This window comes from Anabas testudineus, chromosome 1 (assembly GCF_900324465.2).
Source record: "Anabas testudineus chromosome 1, fAnaTes1.2, whole genome shotgun sequence".
Lineage (NCBI taxonomy): Eukaryota > Metazoa > Chordata > Actinopteri > Anabantiformes > Anabantidae > Anabas > Anabas testudineus.
In genome coordinates this window covers 1,473,289-1,493,102 of record NC_046610.1, presented here as the reverse complement: position 1 = coordinate 1,493,102, position 19,814 = coordinate 1,473,289, and the positions used below count along the sequence as shown (strand labels likewise).

Here is a 19,814-nt window from a genome sequence, read left to right as displayed (position 1 = left end):
ATCATAGAATAGAGAGAGAGAGAGCGCGTGCGCGAAGGAGCGACATTAGACATAGAGAGAAGAGAGAAGAGGCGGAGCGAGAGAGCAGAGACAGAGCGAGCTGAGAGATGGAGAGACCATAGGGACATAGCGCGACCCGACCCCCCCCCGAGAGAGCGAGGACGAGAGAGAGAGAGAGAGAGACATAGACATAGAGAGAGAGAGAGAGACATAGAGAGAGACATAGAGAGAGAGAGAGAGAGAGAGAGAGAGAGAGAGACAGAGACAGACAGACCTGCTGCAGATCTATACTTTACTACATTAGTACTTTACTACATTAGTACTTTACTACATTAGTACTTTACTACATTAGTACTTTACTACATTACTTTACTACATTAGTACTTTACTACATTACTTTACTACATTAGTACTTTACTACATTACTTTACTACATTAGTACTTTACTACATTAGTACTTTACTACATTAGTACTTTACTACATTAGTACTTTACTACATTACTTTACTACATCCCCTCCCTGAACTGCCACCTTACTGTGGTGGAGGGGTTTGCGTGCCCGAATGACCCTAGGAGCTATGTTGCCGGGGGCTTAAGCCCTGGAGCCAGGCCTGGGGTTGGGGCACGTAGACGAGCGCCTGGTGGCTGGGATCTCTCCCACGGGACCCGGCCGGGCGCAGCCCGAAGGAGCGACGTGGGACCGCCTTCCCGTAGGCCCACCACCGCAGGAAGGCGCCATAAGGGGTCGGTGCAGTGTGGATTGGGTGGCAGCCGTGTGGAGGTGCCTCGACAACCCAATCCCTGGACAAAGAATCTGGCAATTGGGACATGGAATGTCACCTCACTGGGTGGAAAGGAGCCTGAACTTGTGTTGGAGGTTGAGCGGTACCGGCTAGAGATAGTCGGGCTCACTTCCACACACAGTCTGGGCTCTGGAACACAACTCCTTGAGAGAGGTTGGACTCTCTTCTACTCTGGAGTTGCCCATGGTGAGAGGCGGCGGGGCAGGGGTGGGCTTGCTTATAGCCCCCCAGCTCAGCTGCCATGTGTTGGAGTTTTCCCCGGTGGACGAGAGAGTTGTTTCCCTGCGCCTTCGGGTAGGGGATAGGTCTCTCACCGTTGTTTGTGCCTACGGGCCAAATAGCGGTGTAGAGTACCCAGCTTTCATAGGGTCTCTGGAAGGGGTACTGGAAGGTGCTCCGACTGGGGACTCTGTCGTCCTACTGGGGGATTTCAACGCCCACGTGGGCAATGACAGTGATACCTGGAGGGGCGTGATTGGGAGGAACGGCCTCCCTGATCTGAACCCGAGTGGTGTTTTGTTATTGGACTTCTGTGCTAGTCACAGCTTGTCCATAACGAACACCATGTTCAAGCATAAGGGTGTCCATCAGTGCACGTGGCACCAGGACACCCTAGGTCGGAGGTCTATGATCGACTTTGTGGTTGTGTCATCTGACCTCCGACCATATGTCTTGGACACTCGGGTGAAGAGAGGGGCTGAGCTGTCAACTGATCACCACCTGGTGGTAAGTTGGATCCGATGGCGGAGGAGGGAGCTGGATAGACCTGGCAGACCCAAACGTATTGTGAGGGTCTGTTGGGAACGTCTGGTGGAACCCTCTGTCAGAGAGGTCTTCAACTCCCACCTCCGGGAGAGCTACAATCAGGTCCCGAGGGAGTCTGGAGACATTGAGTCCGAGTGGACCATGTTTTCCACCTCCATTGTCAATGCGGCTGTTCGGAGCTGTGGCCGTAGGGTCTCTGGTGCCTGTCGTGGCGGCAATCCCCGAACCCGGTGGTGGACACCGGAAGTAAGGGAAGCCGTCAAGCTGAAGAAGGAGTCTTATCAGGTCTGGTTGGCCTGTGGGACTCCTGATGCAGCTGATGGGTATCGGCAGGCCAAACGTGCCGCAGCCCGCGCGGTCGCAGAGGCAAAAACTCGGACCTGGGAAAAGTTCGGCGAGGCCATGGAGGAGGACTATCGGTCTGCCTCAAGGAAATTCTGGCAAACCGTCCGGCGCCTCAGAAGGGGAAAGCAGTTTCCCGCCAACACTGTTTACAGTGGAGGTGGGGAGTTGCTGACTTCGACTGGGGACGTTGTAGGACGGTGGAAGGAATACTTTGAGGATCTCCTCAACCCCGTTGACACGGCTTATGTTGAGGAAGCAGAGGCTGGGGACTCGGAGGTTGATTCGTCCATTTCCCTGGTCGAAGTCACCGAGGTAGTCAGTAAGCTCCTTGGTGGCAAGGCACCAGGGGTGGATGAAATTCGCCCCGAGTACCTTAGGTCTCTGGATGTTGTAGGGCTGTCTTGGCTGACACGCCTTTGCAGCATCGCGTGGAGATCGGGGACAGTACCTCTGGACTGGCAGACCGGGGTGGTGGTTCCTCTTTTTAAAAAGGGGGACCGGAGGGTGTGTTCCAACTATAGGGGGATCACACTCCTCAGCCTCCCTGGGAAAGTCTATTCCAGAGTGCTGGAGAGGAGAGTTAGGCCGCTAGTCGAACCTCGGATCCAGGAGGAACAATGCGGTTTTCGTCCTGGCCGTGGAACACTGGACCAGCTCCATACTCTCGCTAGGGTGCTCGAGGGTTCATGGGAGTTCGCCCATCCAGTCTACATGTGTTTTGTAGACTTGGAGAAGGCGTTTGACCGTGTCCCTCGTGGCATCCTGTGGGGGGTACTCCGGGAATACGGGATTCGGGACCCTTTGTTAAGGGCCATTCGGTCCTTGTATGACCGGAGTAGGAGCTTGGTTCGCATTGCCGGTAGTAAGTCAGACTTGTTCCCGGTGCATGTTGGACTCCGACAGGGCTGCCCTTTGTCACCGATCCTGTTCATCACCTTTATGGACAGGATTTCTAGGCGCAGCCAGGGGTCGGAGGGAATCCGGTTTGGGAATCACAGGATTTCATCTCTGCTTTTTGCAGATGATGTTGTCCTGTTGGCTTCATCAGACCGGGACCTCCAGCAGGCACTGGGGCGGTTTGCAGCCGAGTGTGAAGGGGCTGGGATGAGAATCAGCACCTCCAAGTCCGAGGCCATGGTTCTCAACCGGAAAAAGGTGGCTTGCACCCTCCAGGTTGGGGGGGAGATCCTCCCTCAAGTGGAGGAGTTTAAGTATCTTGGGGTCTTGTTCACGAGTGAGGGAAAAAGGGAGCGTGAGATTGACAGACGGATTGGTGCATCGGCAGCAGTAATGCGGTCGGTGTACCGGTCCGTCGTGGTGAAAAAGGAGCTGAGCCGAAAGGCAAAGCTCTCGATTTACCGGTCAGTCTACGTTCCTACCCTCACCTATGGTCATGAGCTTTGGGTCATGACCGAAAGGACAAGGTCGCGGATACAAGCGGCCGAAATGAGTTTCCTCCGCAGAGTGGCTGGGCGCACCCTTAGAGATAGGGTGAGGAGCTCAGTCACCCGGGAGGAGCTCGGAGTAGAGCCGCTGCTCCTCTGCATCGAGAGGGGCCAGTTGAGGTGGCTTGGGCATCTGTTTCGGATGCCCCCGGGACGCCTCGTAGGGGAGGTTTTCCGGTCCTGTCCCACCGGGAGGAGGCCCCGGGGAAGACCCAGGACACGCTGGAGGGACTATGTCTCTCGGCTGGCCTGGGAACGCCTCGGTGTCCCCCCGGAAGAGCTGGAGGAGGTGTCTAGGGAGAGGGAAGTCTGGGCATCTCTGCTAAAGCTGCTCCCCCCGCGACCCGGCCCCGGATAAGCGGAAGAAAATGGATGGATGGACTTTACTACATTACTTTACTACATTATTTTACTACATTACTTTACTACATTATTTTACTACATTAGTACTTTACTACATTACTTTACTACATTACTTTACTACATTACTTTACTACATTAGTACTTTACTACATTACTTTACTACATTACTTTACTACATTACTTTACTACATTAGTACTTTACTACATTACTTTACTACATTACTTTACTACATTAGTACTTTACTACATTAGTACTTTACTACATTACTTTACTACATTACTTTACTACATTAGTACTTTACTACATTACTTTACTACATTACTTTACTACATTACTTTACTACATTATTTTACTACATTATTTTACTACATTATTATCTACACGAGTCGGTTTAAATTAAAACACCGATTTCTTTTTTCCTTATTTTAAAACAGCTGCAGTGAGATTCTGAAGTCGGTTCCAATGTTTCACAGTCAGACGCATCTTGTACGACCTGCTCACCTTCTCAGGTGAGCTGCTCTGCTCTTGGCTAGTTCAAGAGTTCAGAGGTCAATATGTCACAGCGTGTTTTTAATTTTTTTATACTTTGAAGACAAGTTGATGAAACGATAGTGTAAATGACGTCACCAGCAAACAGCAGCAGGAGAACTGATGACTGGTAAACTCCAACCTGTGGACGACGTAGTGAACGAGTATTAAACACAAACACAGCTTCAGCTTCAGAACTTACGGTAACGTGGAGATGTGCAGTCAGAGCAGCACTCACAGTACTACAGAGGGTTGAAGGATCTGATGAAGGACGACCTGCTGCGTTTAGTGATGGTTGATCAGTGACTTCAACGCCTCTATGAAAGGCTGCTAATTTACAATTCTGACCAAGACCTGTCCCACAATTGAAATGATGTTTCACACTACTACAGAAACTACCGTTTAATAGGAAATGTGATTTTTATCCGGATACATTAAAGTTGGTAAATCAAGTGTTTGCTCAAAAGTCCAGTTCATCATGTTTGACACTCTGTGATGTCATCACAGTAATTAAAAGTCAATTCCATCAGAATTTCAAACCTATGTTAACTAATTGGCTCCGATCACATTGAACTGATTATTTTGTAATTAGCTGTAATTAACTTGGTTCCAGTGAAGTGGAGCGGTTCGTTTTCTGCTTCTGCATCAGTTTGCTGCTGGATTTGAAATGTGATGAAATGTTTTCTTCTTTATCTGTTGGAGAAACGTTCTCCTGGTTCTTTTTGTAGTTGTTGCTTCTCATTTCCCTCTGGTCTTGTGGTCTCAGTCTGAGCCCGGAGGTGCAGGGTTTCCCTGAAGTTGCAGTTCGCTGCTTTGACGTGTTTCAAGCTGGAATCATTATGTTTCTAAAACATCTACTGTATAGACTACAGGCTGTGACTAGAGCCAAAGACCTCAGATCAGTTGCATAGTTAACAACAGACGCCCTAGACTGGGACGGACCTGGGTCAGGCTGGGTATTAATGCATCAACAAGAGCAACACAAGTAATCATTGTTAATGTACAAATGTTGATTCTAACTGCTTTAATATGATTAAACCTGTTTTGTGTAGGTAAAAATCTATGTAAAACTGTTTAAAGTGAACAAGTTTAATTCAATTAACTCACGTTTTAAAGCAGCAGCAGCTGAATTTTTTACCGTGTGGGGTGATCTCATTAGTAACTAACTGCATTAGTGAAGGGTTTAGACTGATGGGGGTCTTAAAGGGCTTCTAAACCACCTGAAACCACACATCGGATCATTCTCTAAAATATGTGTCAGGACCACAAATGCGCACTAAAGCAAGAGAGTGAGAAACTAAGATGAGATTCCAGCTCTGAAAAAAGTCACGTTTAATCTATGATGTTCGAAGAATCAGGAAAGTACATTTAACACCGAAGACTGAACTGTGTTTTCAACATAAACGTTGTAAATAGAAAGTGTCCAAGAAAATATTAACGGAGGAAATTAAATACTTACAACCAGCTTTAAATATCAATGAACACAAATTAAATACAGTTTTAATGTTTCTCAAAAACAACTGTTTCTCTGATGACGGTCATTACTGAGTTTTTCAATAAATAACTTTTGATGTGAGGAATTACTAAATAAGAAATAAATCCATGAGACAGTGGTTAATTCAGACAGGTTTTCTCTGCTCGTTTTTCTTTTTTTTTTGTGTTTTAACTGATTTTCAAACAAGAAATATGAACAGCCACAGAGATAATCAAACATTGATCTAAATTGCTGCAGGAAGCAGCAGCAGCCCCTTGTTTGAGACGCAGGGACTCGTCTAATTCCTGTAAATCCACTTATTAAAGTGTAAAGAGTTTACAGTCAGATTGTTGTGCGGTGTCTCCCTCTGCTGGCTGTGAACAGTCAGCGCTGGAGGAGTCACATAAACAAGGAGAAAAACAGAAATAACAGGATGTACTTTTATCATCATTTAGATATTTTTAGTTATTTTAGTCCATATGAACCGAAAATGTAACAAATGTCATGTTGGAATAATGAATTACATCAGTAATTATGAATTATAACGTTTATTATTTACATAAACGACTAATTTGACAACATTTCTATACTTTTTATATATTTTTAGACTATTTTCTTTTATTTAATTACATTTAAGTATTTATGTTGAATCTCATTTTTTAATTTATTAGTTTGTGTTCGCGGAAGGATCTCCTGGTACAGGCTCCGCAGCAGCAGGAGTTGCACCGCCGCCCGACGGTGCGTAAAAAGCCTTCCGCCGCCGTGGTTAGACCCACAAAGTCCCGGCTTTAAAGCGGTAAAAATCACCTGCACGTGGAAAATGTGTTCAATAACGGCTGTGGAACATCCTCCGAGGCTCCGTGGTTGTTCTCCGTGATGTGCCGACGCCTCAAACTAACGCAAAGGCGACGAGGGCGAAGAGAAGAGCGCCACAGCGACACTGACGGAGCTGCGGCGAGTGAGCGAACTGCAGCAGAAAACCTCCAGCTCCGTGCTGACATTTTATTTTCAGACACAGCGGCGAGAAAATCGGTGAATTCGAGCGCTGCGATGCCGGGAATGATGGATAAAGGCTCGGAGTACCTGGGCAAAGGGCGCTCGAACGGCACCAAGAGTCCGTCCAACGCCTCTAACGGACATTATTCAGACGAAAGCGGCAGCGACGACGAACACGGTGAGTATAGCCTCGAACACGCCTCTTATCGCTCCGTATGTCGCGCATTGAACGCGACATGTTGGAATAAAACGTGTCCCGTGTCGTTTGATCGTGTTTTGCAGATGTGGGGATGCGGGTCGGAGCCGATTATCAGGCGAACATTCCCGATTTTGACCCCGGTGAGTTCTGCTGGTTTGTACCCGAGTGTCGGTGGTAGCCTCGGTGCACGTACGGTTCAGTCTGGAACTACACCCGCTGCTTCATGTGACGGTGTCGGTGAGAGAAACCGACGGTGTCGGTGAGAGAAACCGACGGTGTCTGCAGGGTTTCAACCAGATTTCACCCAGACTCTGTTTTTAATAACGATTAACGGTGTTATAAGATGAACAAAAAGGCTGCAAGAGATTCACGAACCGAGGCTACCCCAAACTTCTCTCTGACAACTGGTGACATTTAATTCAGATTAATCTCTCCTTCATATTTATTTCACATATTACAAGTTAATACCAGCGCTGCAGGCAACGACAACTGTAATATTCACTCCTAAAGAAACTAAGTACTGCGTTGAAAGAAGTACTCAGATCATCAGTGAGTAGTATCAGTAAGTTACTGCACTGTGGAAATACTGTGATAATTAAAAACACTGAATTCTAAATGTTAGTGTAGTAGAAAGGTATCACCTTAAAAATACTTTAAATACTAAAATATGTGTTCAGCTCATTTGAACTTTACACTGTTCAGTACACTGATCTAATCATTATGTGAATAACTTTCATACTGTTCAACAGTGTTCATCTTATACTGTGTTTTATAATGTTAATCTGATTAATAAAACAGTAATTAATGATAATTTACCAGTTTACCACGAACAGGGGAGGACCAATAGGAATTATATGTATTTAGCTACAAATTGTTAACAAAACTACACAAATTAAAATGAAATCAAACTAATTAAACATCTGTTCAGATACTAATAAACCATTCACAGTATTTCTATGTGCTCGATGTACAGTACTGAGGTACAGTATGTATTTATTAAGATGATTTCTGTGACAATTAAAAAACATAACATTTAAAAACAGTCCAAAAATAATTAATATTAAGAAAAAGTCAGGATTTTAATAAATACAATGGACCCAGCTGTGGACCTGCAATATTTAATAGTTCAGTTCAGATATTTACTTCCATATGTAGGTAGATTAATATTTTTTAAAATATTTATTCACTTTACAGAGTCAACGACAACAGGAGGACTAAAGAACAATATAAAAAGTGAATCATTAGAAGGTCACTGCAGTGATTTAGTGTCTGGTGCGACGTCCACAACTAGCGACAGATAAAAAAAACAACAACTCTGTCAGTCAAAAAAACTTGTTCCTTCATCTCCCATAATGCAGTTCACAAACTGATAATGACAGACGGGACTTTTAAAAACTGATCTGTGATGTGTCCACATTCAGGTTCCAATAAGTACTCTGATAAAGACAACGGAGGGATGCTGGTCTGGTCTCCGTATCACAGCATCGTCGACTCCAAACGTAAGTCCACGTGTTTTTTTTTTTTTTTTATAAACACAGTCCTCAGATCAGACTGTATCAACATCCTGTTTCCTCTCCTTCCACAGTGGATGAATACATTGCTATAGCCAAAGAGAAGCACGGATACAACGTGGAGCAGGTGGGTCTGAACCCACCACACCAGTCTGGTTGTTATAGGTGGGAACAAACGTGACGCTGCTTCTTGTTACATAGCAGCTTTTCTCTTATAGGAAAATTCAACAATCCACAACAGAGCAGGTCTTCATCCTGTGTTTACGTTCTGGTTCCAGGCCCAGAGCCTTTTAACCAATGAGCAGATGAGAACATCGTCATGTGACCTGTAGAGATGCATCACGATTCACCTGGATTTTTGTTAATCACCCTGAACTTTGTGCTAGTGCTGGTTCAGACTTGGTTCATCTTGCAAACCTTCCAAAAACTGGTTTGGTTTTTCCACAAAGACCCACATCTACATCTGAATACGTCTCCGATTTCAAAGCAACGCTAACACCAAACAACACAGCAATGTCTCTGCACAACTGTTGCTTCTGACTTTACAAGTCTACACTGGCATCCGAACCCTACTGGTCCAACACATTTAGGCTGCTAGTTGGGATCTTTATGGATGGTGATGTTTTGAACCTTGTTAATGCTGGAGGTGTTGATAACTGCCTTTGTTAGCTTTAGCCTTTAGCTGGCTAACTAGCATCAACTACACTGGTATCAGTTACTGTGCTGTTAAACAAATTTGATAAATAATGCAATGATTTTTATCCATATAACAAAACTTTAGTTGATCTCGTCAGTGACAAAAAGGCCAGTTTCTATATCCTGATGAAGCAGTTTTTGGTTCTAGACTAAGAATAAGTTGGTTCTTCCACTGCCAAAATACTGGTTTGAAACTGAGCACTGGCTCCTGTGTTTGGGATTTACACAATGATCACATAAACCAGACGAGTGGGAGTCAGACTGAGAGCGACTGATCATTTCCAGCGGGAATGACGTCACAGTGTTTAAGGAACCACTGTCTCAGTCATTCAGCTGTGTGACACCAGACACACGTGCCTGGGTTTAACCTTTTCTGTGTCCATCCAGGCTCTCGGCATGCTCTTCTGGCACAAACACAACATCGAGAAGTCTCTGGCTGACTTACCAAACTTCACCCCATTTCCAGACGAGTGGACGGTGGAGGACAAGGTGCTGTTTGAACAGGCCTTCAGCTTTCACGGAAAGAGCTTCCACCGTATCCAGCAGATGGTAATCACCTGAGTCAGCAAAAAGATATTATCATGACACTATAGCCACAGAGCCAGTGGTGAAAATCTACTACTGCTGCTCTTAAGTACAATTCCCTGTAATTTAGATTTCTGCTCCACTACACGTATTTGACAGCTGAAGCTACAAGTTACTTAGAGAAAGACTCGTTGGTAAAGATTAAACCAGTGGTTCCCGACCTTTTCATTTTGAGAATTCTTACATTAAACCAGCCTCTCTCATGGTTTAATTTCAATTACTCTGAGACTGTAGGGGGTCACAAATCTTCTATTCACAAAAACAATGTGCGCCAGAGTTTTCTTCTCTACCGTTTATCTTCTGATGACAACCGATTTATTTAGTGGCCCTTTGGACGGATCCAGCCTTAGGTCGGGAACCACTGGTCTAAACTAACCAGCTGTCTATGGAGTAGTTCAAAGTAGCTGCAGCTCAAACAACTATAACGGTAAAAAGCTGCTAAAACATTGATTCATAAATTGATTTTGTACTTTAGAGCTGATACTTTTCGCTATTTGAAGCAGATCATAGTTCTATTTTTGCAGTTTTAACATGGTTTACAAACCTTTAGTGCCCTTCGGGCCAAGACTTCATCCAGATGACTCCATGTGTCTCCATACATGTTTGTTAAAGTTTAACACTTTAACTACTGTGTTTCAGTTACCGGACAAATCCATCTCCAGTCTGGTGAAGTACTACTACTCCTGGAAGAAGACTCGCTCCAGAACGAGTCTGATGGACCGACAGGCTCGGAAACTGGCCAACAGGAGCAATCATGACGACAGGTACAAGTTACCGACCAGTGTTGACACCTGAAACTCTCAGGGCGTCAGAGAGATTTAAAACTACCTGCTTTACTTTGGGTTTTTTCTTAAAGTCGGTTCCTCAGTTAAACACAGAAATGCACAAGATGCCAGTTTATTAAGTCAGGTCAACACAAAAACTGCTATTCATGCACAAGCATGTGGATGACAAGGACAGGACGTTTCTGTTGTGATCTGTGTCTAAACAAATAAATTATTTTGTGGATCAGTTTCAGAAACACAAACAGAAAAAAAGGAGAGAGAGCATGGCTTCTCATCCCAGTCAGTCTGCTGTCATATTCTTTCTGAATTCTTTAGCTGGTTGTAGTTTGTTGGTTTGACCATTAGATGGTGATAAAGCTCCATTGAGTTCTTTACCAAAATAGCAGAAACATTAGTAGTTGTAAATAAATGTGTATTTTTAGTGGTTTAATACACATTATACTTTGATTATGTTGCATAAGAGTTCTGTGTTTTGCTGCTTTATTGTTGGTTGATGTGTAAAAAAAACTCCAACCTACATCGCAGTTTGTCAGAGACGTATCTTTAAGTTCTGTGTGAACACGAATCCAAACGCTACAGAAATTCAAAAATAATAAAAACACAGCATGACTGAGAATTTGGGCCTTTTTATTTTAGAATAATGAAGAAATTGTTATTTGATTATCAAATGTGTTTCAGATCAGGGTTTAGTGGACAAAAAGGATTAATTCTACTCTAAATAGAACTTGGATTCTGATCTGTGTCCTGTTCTTCTTCATTGGTTTGATATATGACAACATTCGCTGACATGTTAAATGAATGTTGGCTTGTCTTCGTTGCCATAGTGACGAGGAGATGGAGGAAGCTAATCCCATTGAAGCCAACGACAGCGACTACGACCCCAGCAAGGAGACTAAGAAAGAGGTACATGCAAAGTACCATCCATGGAGGAATGTGTACTGCTGCCTTTACTGATTGACGAAAAAGGAAAAATGGAAGATGACATTTAAATTACTGAGAATTCCTAACGTATCTCAAAGCATCTGCGTTTGTGTACTTGAAGTAGTTTTCATGAATTATGTTTTACTTCTTGCACTATGAATAGTATTCATTGATGGAACATTTTATCAGCTTGTCCCTCTGTTTATTCTCTCACCTTCAGAACCAGGTGGAGCCGATGGTGGTGGGCTCTAAAGTGGCTCTGGGTCGGCGAGAGCACCAGACCCTGCAGCACCGACACCACCAGCGTTCCCGCTGCCGACCCCCCAAAGGCATGTACCTGACCCAGGAGGATGTGGTGGCCGTATCCTGCAGCGCCTCTGCTGCCAACACTCTCCTCCGTCAGCTGGACATGGAGCTGGTGTCCCTAAAGAGACAGGTAGGAGGTGCTGCAGCTCTTCTCCTCTGTCATCCTGCTGGTGAGAAGACTGAAAATAAATGGAGAATTAAAAATAAGATTTTATATTATTGACCTGAAATATAAATGTCCAGAGCTGAACCACAGGGTTGAGTTCCAGGCGTTTCTCAGAGATCCCAATCCGCTTTCAGACTTCAGTTTTTTCTGTTAGCACCACGTGTGTTGCCCAAAGCTAACTGACTGACTCCATGGCAGTATTAGTTCCTGGAAGTGTTTCAGTATTTTCTTAAACCTGAGCTGTTCAACCAACCAAGTATTTATATTCTGTTCTTCTTTCTTGTGTCAGTAAGAAACATCAGCTGGAATCTCTCTGGACTCATTATTCCAGACTGGAAACAACAAAAAATGTGTGGTTGAGACTTAAATTGTAAATGTTTTCCACTGGTCACCTGCAGCATTTAAAGGAGGTGTTTTCTCACTGCATTTACACATTTTAACAAAAGTAGTGGCTAAAACTGAGTGATACCTTAAAAAAAACTCCATGTAACTGAAGCAGCTCTTTCTAGAGCTCTTTACCTCGTCTCCTTGGTTTAGATATTTACTTCGTACCTTACTTTTGATAAAAGTGTCAGATAAAAATCAAATATAAAAATATATATTTTTTTCTTTATATATTTTTCTTTATATATTTTTTCTTTATATATTTTTTTATTTATATATTTTTCTTTATATTTTTTTTTCTTTATATATTTTTCTTTATATATTTTTTATTTATATATTTTTTTATTTATATATTTTTCTTTATATTTTTTTTCTTTATATATTTTTCTTTATATATTTTTTATTTATATATATATTTTTTTATATATTTTTTTCTTTATATATTTTTCTTTATATATTTTTTTATTTATATTTTTTTTTAGATTATAAAAAATATATAAGTAAAGCTCTGTGCTGTGTGGTGCTGATATTGCTAATCAAACAGCGTCAGCACAGAAGCTTTTCTATCATCTATCAAGTTAAAAAATCTGCTAAGAACAATTGTTTGATATGAGCAAAAGTCCAGGAAACGTTACTGAGGACACAAATTTATCAGTACAATAAAAAGTAAGAACACACTAACTGGTCTTTGTATTAGCATGCTAACATCAACATCTTGATATTAGCATGTTGAATGTATAAGCATACATGTAAAAAAACTGCTGTTTAAACAACTCACCGAACATTCAGGAATCATCACTGGAGCTACAGAAATAAAGTCAGCTGTGAACTAGCTAAACGTGTTTTTCTCACAGGTGAGAAAAATGTTTGAATTCAGGTAAAAGACCCAGCAGTAGGAAATAGTCGTCCTGTGTAATGCCCGTCAAAAATTCAAATCAGCCTGGGCTGCAGCGTCACCTGGTGGTGATACCTGGACAGTGTTCAACCATGTTTCATTCACAATTAAAGAAGTTTAAGTCACCTGAGTGTTTGTGGTGTGTTCAGGTGCAGAATGCCAAACAGATGAACAGTGGACTGAAACACATGTTGGAGTCTGGGATCGATGAGTTCAGGCTCCCTGAGGTACGAACACACTGGAGTTCGTATTTCTTCACCTCATAAGAACGGTGTGATGTTTATGGTGATGGTGTGTGAAGCCTCATGAAGTTTTAAGTACAAAGCTCTACGACACTCGTCTTTTCTGTCCTATCACTACAACAATATGTGCACACTCACTTTATACATTCTGTTGTTAATGAAGGAGTATCTTAATGAGTTTATGACTGTCAGTTCCAACCACTCTATCTCTCATGTTTAATCTTGCAGTGTAACCAGAAGGTGAACGCTCGCTGGACCACAGACGAGCAGCTCCTCGCTGTACAAGGTGAGCTGCATCACTTTGTAGTAACAGGGAACCAGGGAACAGGTCCAGAGACTGCAGGAAGCCATGTACTTTAACAGAAGGTGTTCAGGACGGTGGACACTGTTTTCACTGTGCTGTGGCTATGAATCAGTGTGGCTATGACAGTGTGAAACAAAGTGACTCCGCTTTTATATTATTTAGGGATAGTAGTGCTGCCTATAGTTAGCACCTATAGTGATACTGTTGGGGGGTAAATCAAGAGGCTGAGGACACGATAAGACAAGTGTCAGTCTAAAAAACTGTATACAATATAAAATATAGAAAATATATCAACCTTAATCTCACCGTCAACTACCTGCTCAGCAGCAAAGACATGGTTTGAGACAAGCTGGTTGTGCATTTTGGTGGGAGGTTAATAATCTGTGTCATGGCTGTAACCTGTGATTCTTCAGGTGTCCGAAAATATGGAAAAGACTTCCAGGCCATCGCAGACGTCATCGGAAACAAGACTGTGGGTCAGGTGAAGAACTTCTTTGTGAACTACCGGCGGAGGTTCAACCTGGAGGAGGTGCTACAGGAGTGGGAGGCTGAGCAGGGGACACGGGCTCCCAACGGAGACAGCACCACTTCTGGAGAGGAGGGGAAGAACAGCTCCACCACTCCATCAGGGAAAAGCACAGACGAAGAGGACGAGGAGGTGAGAAATTTTACTTCACATGCTAAATATCTAATATAATAAGCAGACCAAATAAAGCAATGCAACAAGCTGCGCATATTTAACTTTATCAGCAGTGGTTAGCAATTTGTTCAGCTTGTCCCTCCTTTAAAGTCAAAGACTGAAGACTGTACATATTGGATTGTTGTGTTCGAGTCAAGTCCTGAACAAAAACAAACGAACGAAAAGAAACAAAGCACGAACATACATTTGTTTGTTTTTTCTGATGATCTGACAACTGAAGACTGAAGATTGGGAACTGCTTTCAAGGACCGACAGAGTTAAAATTAACTAATACAAATGTTTTTCAGCTTAAAGTAAACTAAATATATACGTAGCTAAATATTTTTGTACTTTCAGTGAAAGTAATCTTGGCCCTGCCCTCTCCTCTCTGCAGGGTCAGGTGACCTCCTCAGGTGCGTCTCCGGCTGCGTCTTCTTCGTCTTTAGCTCCGACTGCGGTGACATCCAGCGCCTCCTCCTCCCTGCACCAGCCTCCTCCCCTCCTGCGGCCTTCCCTCCCAGCTACGCCCTCCCTGCACCGCCAGCCCCCGCCCCTCCAACAGCAAGCCCGCTTCCTGCAGCCACGCCCCACCCTGCAACAGCCCCCACCCCTTATCCGCCCTTCCAACCCTTTGCCACCTCGTCTTAACCCCCGCCCTCCTGCTCCCATGACCCTGATGGGGTCAGGCTCAAGCTCCACCCAGCAGGCATCTGGCCTCATCATCCACCAATCAGAGACGGCCTCATCTTCCTCCCTCCACTAACAAACATCCGAGTTTCTGTCGAAATGACAGAAGAAAGAAAATGTTTAACATCAGTCTAAAGCGCTCTGCAAGGCTGCTGCGTTCAGGTCCTGTGGAAAAATTAAGACTGAATTTATGCTTCCAAACACTAATTTTTACAGCTTCTGATCAGTTTTGTTCCCTCGTACAAAATGTCAGTGTCATATTATGTCTTATCAAATTAATATCAAAGTTGATATTAATTTTAAAATTTTATGATGAACAATGTGTTTGGGGTTGATGTTTCCCACAGGACTTACAGCCAGCATTCCTGCTAATTGATGGACACCTGGTTTAAACATCTTTACTTTGTAAAGGAGATTTGACTTTAAGTCATTAAGTTTTAGCTGTCTGTCAAAGATAGTGTTTGGAATATTTAATCTGAGCCTTTTCACTCACAACTAAAGATCATTAGGCGTGGTGTTCCACAGGGCTCAGTCTTTGGTCCCCTTTGCCTCTATTAGGACATAACTGCATTAACCACATACAAAATTACGCACATCAACACTTGTTTAACAATTGTTACACCTTAGTGCGTTTGCAAAATTATCACATTTTCCTCTTGGTTTGTTTTTTTTTCCACACAGAGAAAAATCCAAGTGTACCAAAATGTGTCACTTCAAACCATGAAATAATGTCCTCTCCACTTATTGATCGCTGATAGTTCAGTTTTTCTGCTGTGGGAACAGAAAAGTAAATACATGAAGAAGATCCTGTGTTTTCTAACATGTTGTTGCTGCTGTTTCTGTAGGAGGAGAGAGATAATTTCATGATGCAGGTTAACTACAGGGGTTGGTCGTCCTCATAGTTTGTTATGCTACGTTGCATCATTTGCACATCCATCCACCCACCTGCACTGCACCTCCTCGTGACTCCACATTTGTCTTTAAATCATCCTACAGCAAGATTTGGGCACACAAACAAAATCATTTAAATCTACAAATAATCCAGTATCCTGGACAGTTACCTCTTTTACAGGGTTGTGGTGCAGTTGTCTTGATCTGCAGTGAGTGTGATTTCTGTGTTCATATGAGATGAAACGAACCAAGAGGAAAAATGAACTCAAGTTCTATTCAAACGGACTAAAGGTGTGACAGCACACTAATAAACTGCACTAAATACATAAAGACTGAATCTACAATCATAGTAGAACCTGTGTCAAGCTGCTGTAAGCTAATTTAGCATCAGCATGTTAGCATGATGATGCTAATAAAGGGGAAGGAAAATGTTTGAAAGGATTTATCAAACGTTTCATTTCATGATAATCAGTTCAGTAGTTGAGATAGTTCAGACCAACAACCACAGAGCTGTTCTGCTGCTGTGGTGAAAACGCTGATGTTGCATGATTCTCCTCAAGTCTTAAATAATAAAATGCTAATTCTAAAGTTTAAAAATGCTATAAAAACTATCGTCCAGATTACTGATTTAGTTGGTGAAATAGTGGCAAGTAGATAGTCTCTGAAACATTGTGATCTGCTGCTCGCATCATTAGTATTTTAGCTAAGGAGGCGCCGTATAGTACAGTAGTACAGCGCCCCCGGAGACTTGGGGGGTGAATACTACACTGACCTTTTCCGTGATACTGTGAACAGGCCTTTAGTCCGTCTCTCAAGACTTTCTGACTTCCCTGACCCGTCTGTAGCTCACAGCTCCAAGGCCCTCAGCTCCCAGCAAATCTTCAAACACCTCACAGACGGATAGTTTTATTTTAAAACTAAAGTCATTTACTAAAACAGCTGGTCAGTGTATTTTTTATCAAAGAAGCAGGAGGAAGTGTGTTTACAACTATTTTCAACGGAAGATTAATCCACATACTCCAGTGAGTATTTGTGGTGATGGGTGGTTTTTAATGATGAGTAGAAACAGTGAATCTCACCCTGTGCAGATCTCAGATGATGTGATTTGTTGTCACCCAACACGTTTTGTAACCAGTGTTAAATTCGCTCTGACAGTCACGATGTTTGTGACATTGACCTGGAAGCCTCAGTGTTGTGTAGAGTAGCGTTAGACACCAACATTTTACAGTTTGGTGAATCATTTGTAACCTGCTGTCCATCCGATGAGCTGTGGAACAGCGTCACAGTCAGTTTTGATGCTTCACCTTCACCTCCACCGTCGGTGTCTGTAGAAATGTCTCCTCATTGTTCTGTTGTCCAGTTTCATTTTCTTAGAGTAGCTGTTGGTTCTTTGTCGAACATCGATTCCTCTTCCTGGTGCTACGAGTTTGGATTTGGTGTAAAGAAAATATTGTGAAAGTGCTCTTAATGCTTTTTGGACAAACGTGTATCACAGCATTAAATGTAACTGAAATCATCATCGGGTCCTTTGAGTTACAGTAAAATATGGATGTAGAGACGAAGCTGCTGAGATCTCTCTCTCTCTCTCTCTCTCTCTCTCTCTCTCTCTCTCGTTCTCATTAAAAACTACATTTGTACCATCTGACTGTTTTTGTTCTTGATTATTTGAATAATTATTACTACTGTTTTACAGATGTAACCATGTATTATTTCCGTTTTGAACACAGGTCTTTTTCTTGTAATGAAGTATTTTCAGTGTGGTGTTGGTACTTTCCATGAGTAGTGGAAAGGAAAACTTCCACCACATGTGGAGAACTTTTATAAAGATATTTCACTTTAGACAGTAGAATACTTCTGTATTTAAGTATTTAAACACTGGTTACTGCCTTTTAGCTGCACTTTATTTCCTTCATTCATGTCTGAAGTTTTCAGCCTGGGGGCCTGAGCAGGTTGTTGTTAAGTCACTTCCTGCACTGTGAGTTTCCTCCTCTGCTGCTGCTGCTGCTGCTGCTGCTGCTGCTGCATCGATCACAGGTAAAGATCCAACAGTCATCGATCAGGTGGAGCAGGTGGAGCCCTCAGGGTGGAGCTCAGCTGCTTTTAGGGCTTTTATTCACCGAGGTCAGAAAATCAGACGACATCAAACTGAGCGTTGTCAGAACCGTCAGTGTCAGAGAGGAAACTGAAAGTAAAGAAGCTCCGAGTGGAACCGAGGCTAAAAAAGATCCGAGTTCGGATGTTGAGCTGCTGTTTAGTGGATTTGAATGAGATAAAGCTGCGATGAAAGCGGAGAAGTTGAGTTGAGATGAGAAAAAACGACGACAGCAGCGGGGATTCCCCGAGTGGGACGAGAAGGTCCTGCTTCATCCACAGCACGTTGTCAGTGGGTGATCAGACCGAGGGACTGAGAGTGCGTGAGAGTGCGTGAGAGTGGGTGAGAGTGCGTGAGAGTGAGTGTTAGTGCGTGAGAGTGAGCGTTAGTGAGTGTTAGTGCGTGAGAGTGGGTGAGAGTGAGCGTTAGTGCGTGAGAGTGCGTGAGAGTGAGTGTTAGTGCGTGAGAGTGCGTGAGAGTGCGTGAGAGTGAGTGTTAGTGCGTGAGAGTGAGTGTTAGTGCGTGAGAGTGCGTGAGAGTGAGTGTTAGTGCGTGAGAGTGAGTGTTAGTGCGTGAGAGCGCGTGAGAGTGCGTGAGAGTGCGTGAGAGTGAGTGTTAGTGCGTGAGAGTGAGTGTTAGTGCGTGTTAGTGCGTGAGAGTGAGTGTTAGTGCGTGTTAGTGCGTGAGAGTGAGTGTTAGTGCGTGAGAGTGAGTGTTAGTGCGTGTTAGTGCGTGAGAGTGAGTGTTAGTGCGTGAGAGTGCGTGAGAGTGAGCGTTAGTGCGTGTTAGTGCGTGAGAGTGAGCGTTAGTGCGTGAGAGTGAGCGTTAGTGCGTGAGAGTGAGCGTTAGTGCGTGAGAGTGAGTGTTAGTGCGTGAGAGTGAGTGTTAGTGCGTGAGAGTGAGTGTTAGTGCGTGAGAGTGCGTGAGAGTGAGTGTTAGTGCGTGAGAGTGCGTGAGAGTGAGCGTTAGTGCGTGAGAGTGCGTGAGAGTGCGTGAGAGTGAGCGTTAGTGCGTGAGAGTGAGCGTTAGTGCGTGAGAGTGAGCGTTAGTGCGTGAGAGTGAGCGTTAGTGCGTGAGAGTGAGTGTTAGTGCGTGAGAGTGAGCGTTAGTGCGTGAGAGTGAGCGTTAGTGCGTGAGAGTGAGCGTTAGTGCGTGAGAGTGAGCGTTAGTGCGTGAGAGTGAGTGTTAGTGCGTGAGAGTGCGTGAGAGTGAGTGAGAGTGAGTGTTAGTGCGTGAGAGTGCGTGAGAGTGAGCGTTAGTGCGTGAGAGTGCGTGAGAGTGAGTGTTAGTGCGTGAGAGTGAGTGTTAGTGCGTGAGAGTGAGTGTTAGTGCGTGAGAGTGAGCGTTAGTGCGTGAGAGTGAGTGTTAGTGCGTGAGAGTGAGCGTTAGTGCGTGAGAGTGAGTGAGAGTGAGCGTTAGTGCGTGAGAGTGCGTGAGAGTGAGCGTTAGTGCGTGAGAGTGCGTGAGAGTGAGTGTTAGTGCGTGAGAGTGAGTGTTAGTGCGTGAGAGTGAGTGTTAGTGCGTGAGAGTGAGTGTTAGTGCATGTTAGTGCGTGAGAGTGCGTGAGAGTGAGCGTTAGTGCGTGTTAGTGCGTGAGAGTGAGCGTTAGTGCGTGAGAGTGAGCGTTAGTGCGTGAGAGTGAGCGTTAGTGCGTGAGAGTGAGTGTTAGTGCGTGAGAGTGCGTGAGAGTGAGTGAGAGTGAGCGTTAGTGCGTGAGAGTGCGTGAGAGTGAGCGTTAGTGCGTGAGAGTG

The 19,814-nt window shown here is 43.9% G+C and overlaps 2 protein-coding genes across 3 annotated transcripts in view; both read left to right on the top strand.

The window, feature by feature from the left end:
* Positions 1 to 6,625: 6,625 nt before the first annotated feature.
* On the top strand, positions 6,626 to 17,613 carry rcor3 (REST corepressor 3). Of its 2 annotated transcripts, XM_026360077.1 has the most exons (12): positions 6,626 to 6,898; positions 7,003 to 7,059; positions 8,341 to 8,418; positions 8,505 to 8,557; positions 9,514 to 9,675; positions 10,351 to 10,475; positions 11,321 to 11,399; positions 11,638 to 11,853; positions 13,318 to 13,395; positions 13,639 to 13,696; positions 14,128 to 14,372; positions 14,788 to 17,613. In XM_026360077.1, exons 1-12 carry the CDS (start codon positions 6,775 to 6,777, stop codon positions 15,154 to 15,156), a joined length of 1,644 nt encoding a protein of 547 aa, XP_026215862.1. In that variant the 5' UTR covers positions 6,626 to 6,774; the 3' UTR covers positions 15,157 to 17,613. The 2 variants fall into 2 exon arrangements, with proteins under 2 accessions (XP_026215862.1, XP_026215863.1); XM_026360078.1 differs by lacking the exons at positions 6,626 to 6,898; positions 7,003 to 7,059; positions 8,341 to 8,418; positions 8,505 to 8,557 and adding an exon at positions 8,573 to 8,595.
* Positions 17,614 to 17,963: 350 nt separating this feature from the next.
* traf5 (Tnf receptor-associated factor 5) overlaps positions 17,964 to 19,814 on the top strand; it is an 11,180-nt gene continuing 9,329 nt past the window's right edge. Inside the window, exon 1 of the mRNA XM_026360080.1 lies at positions 17,964 to 18,005. The gene's annotated coding sequence lies outside the window, so the exon portion shown is untranslated. The remainder of the gene's footprint in view (positions 18,006 to 19,814) is intronic.

Coding starts and splice junctions, on each gene's coding strand:
- rcor3 (XM_026360077.1), top strand. CDS start 6,775: ATGCCGGGAATGATGGATAAAGGCTCGGAGTACCTGGGCAAAGGGCGC. Junction 6,899..7,002: donor CGGCAGCGACGACGAACACG/GTGAGTATAGCC, acceptor CGTGTTTTGCAG/ATGTGGGGATGCGGGTCGGA. Junction 11,400..11,637: donor GCAAGGAGACTAAGAAAGAG/GTACATGCAAAG, acceptor TCTCACCTTCAG/AACCAGGTGGAGCCGATGGT.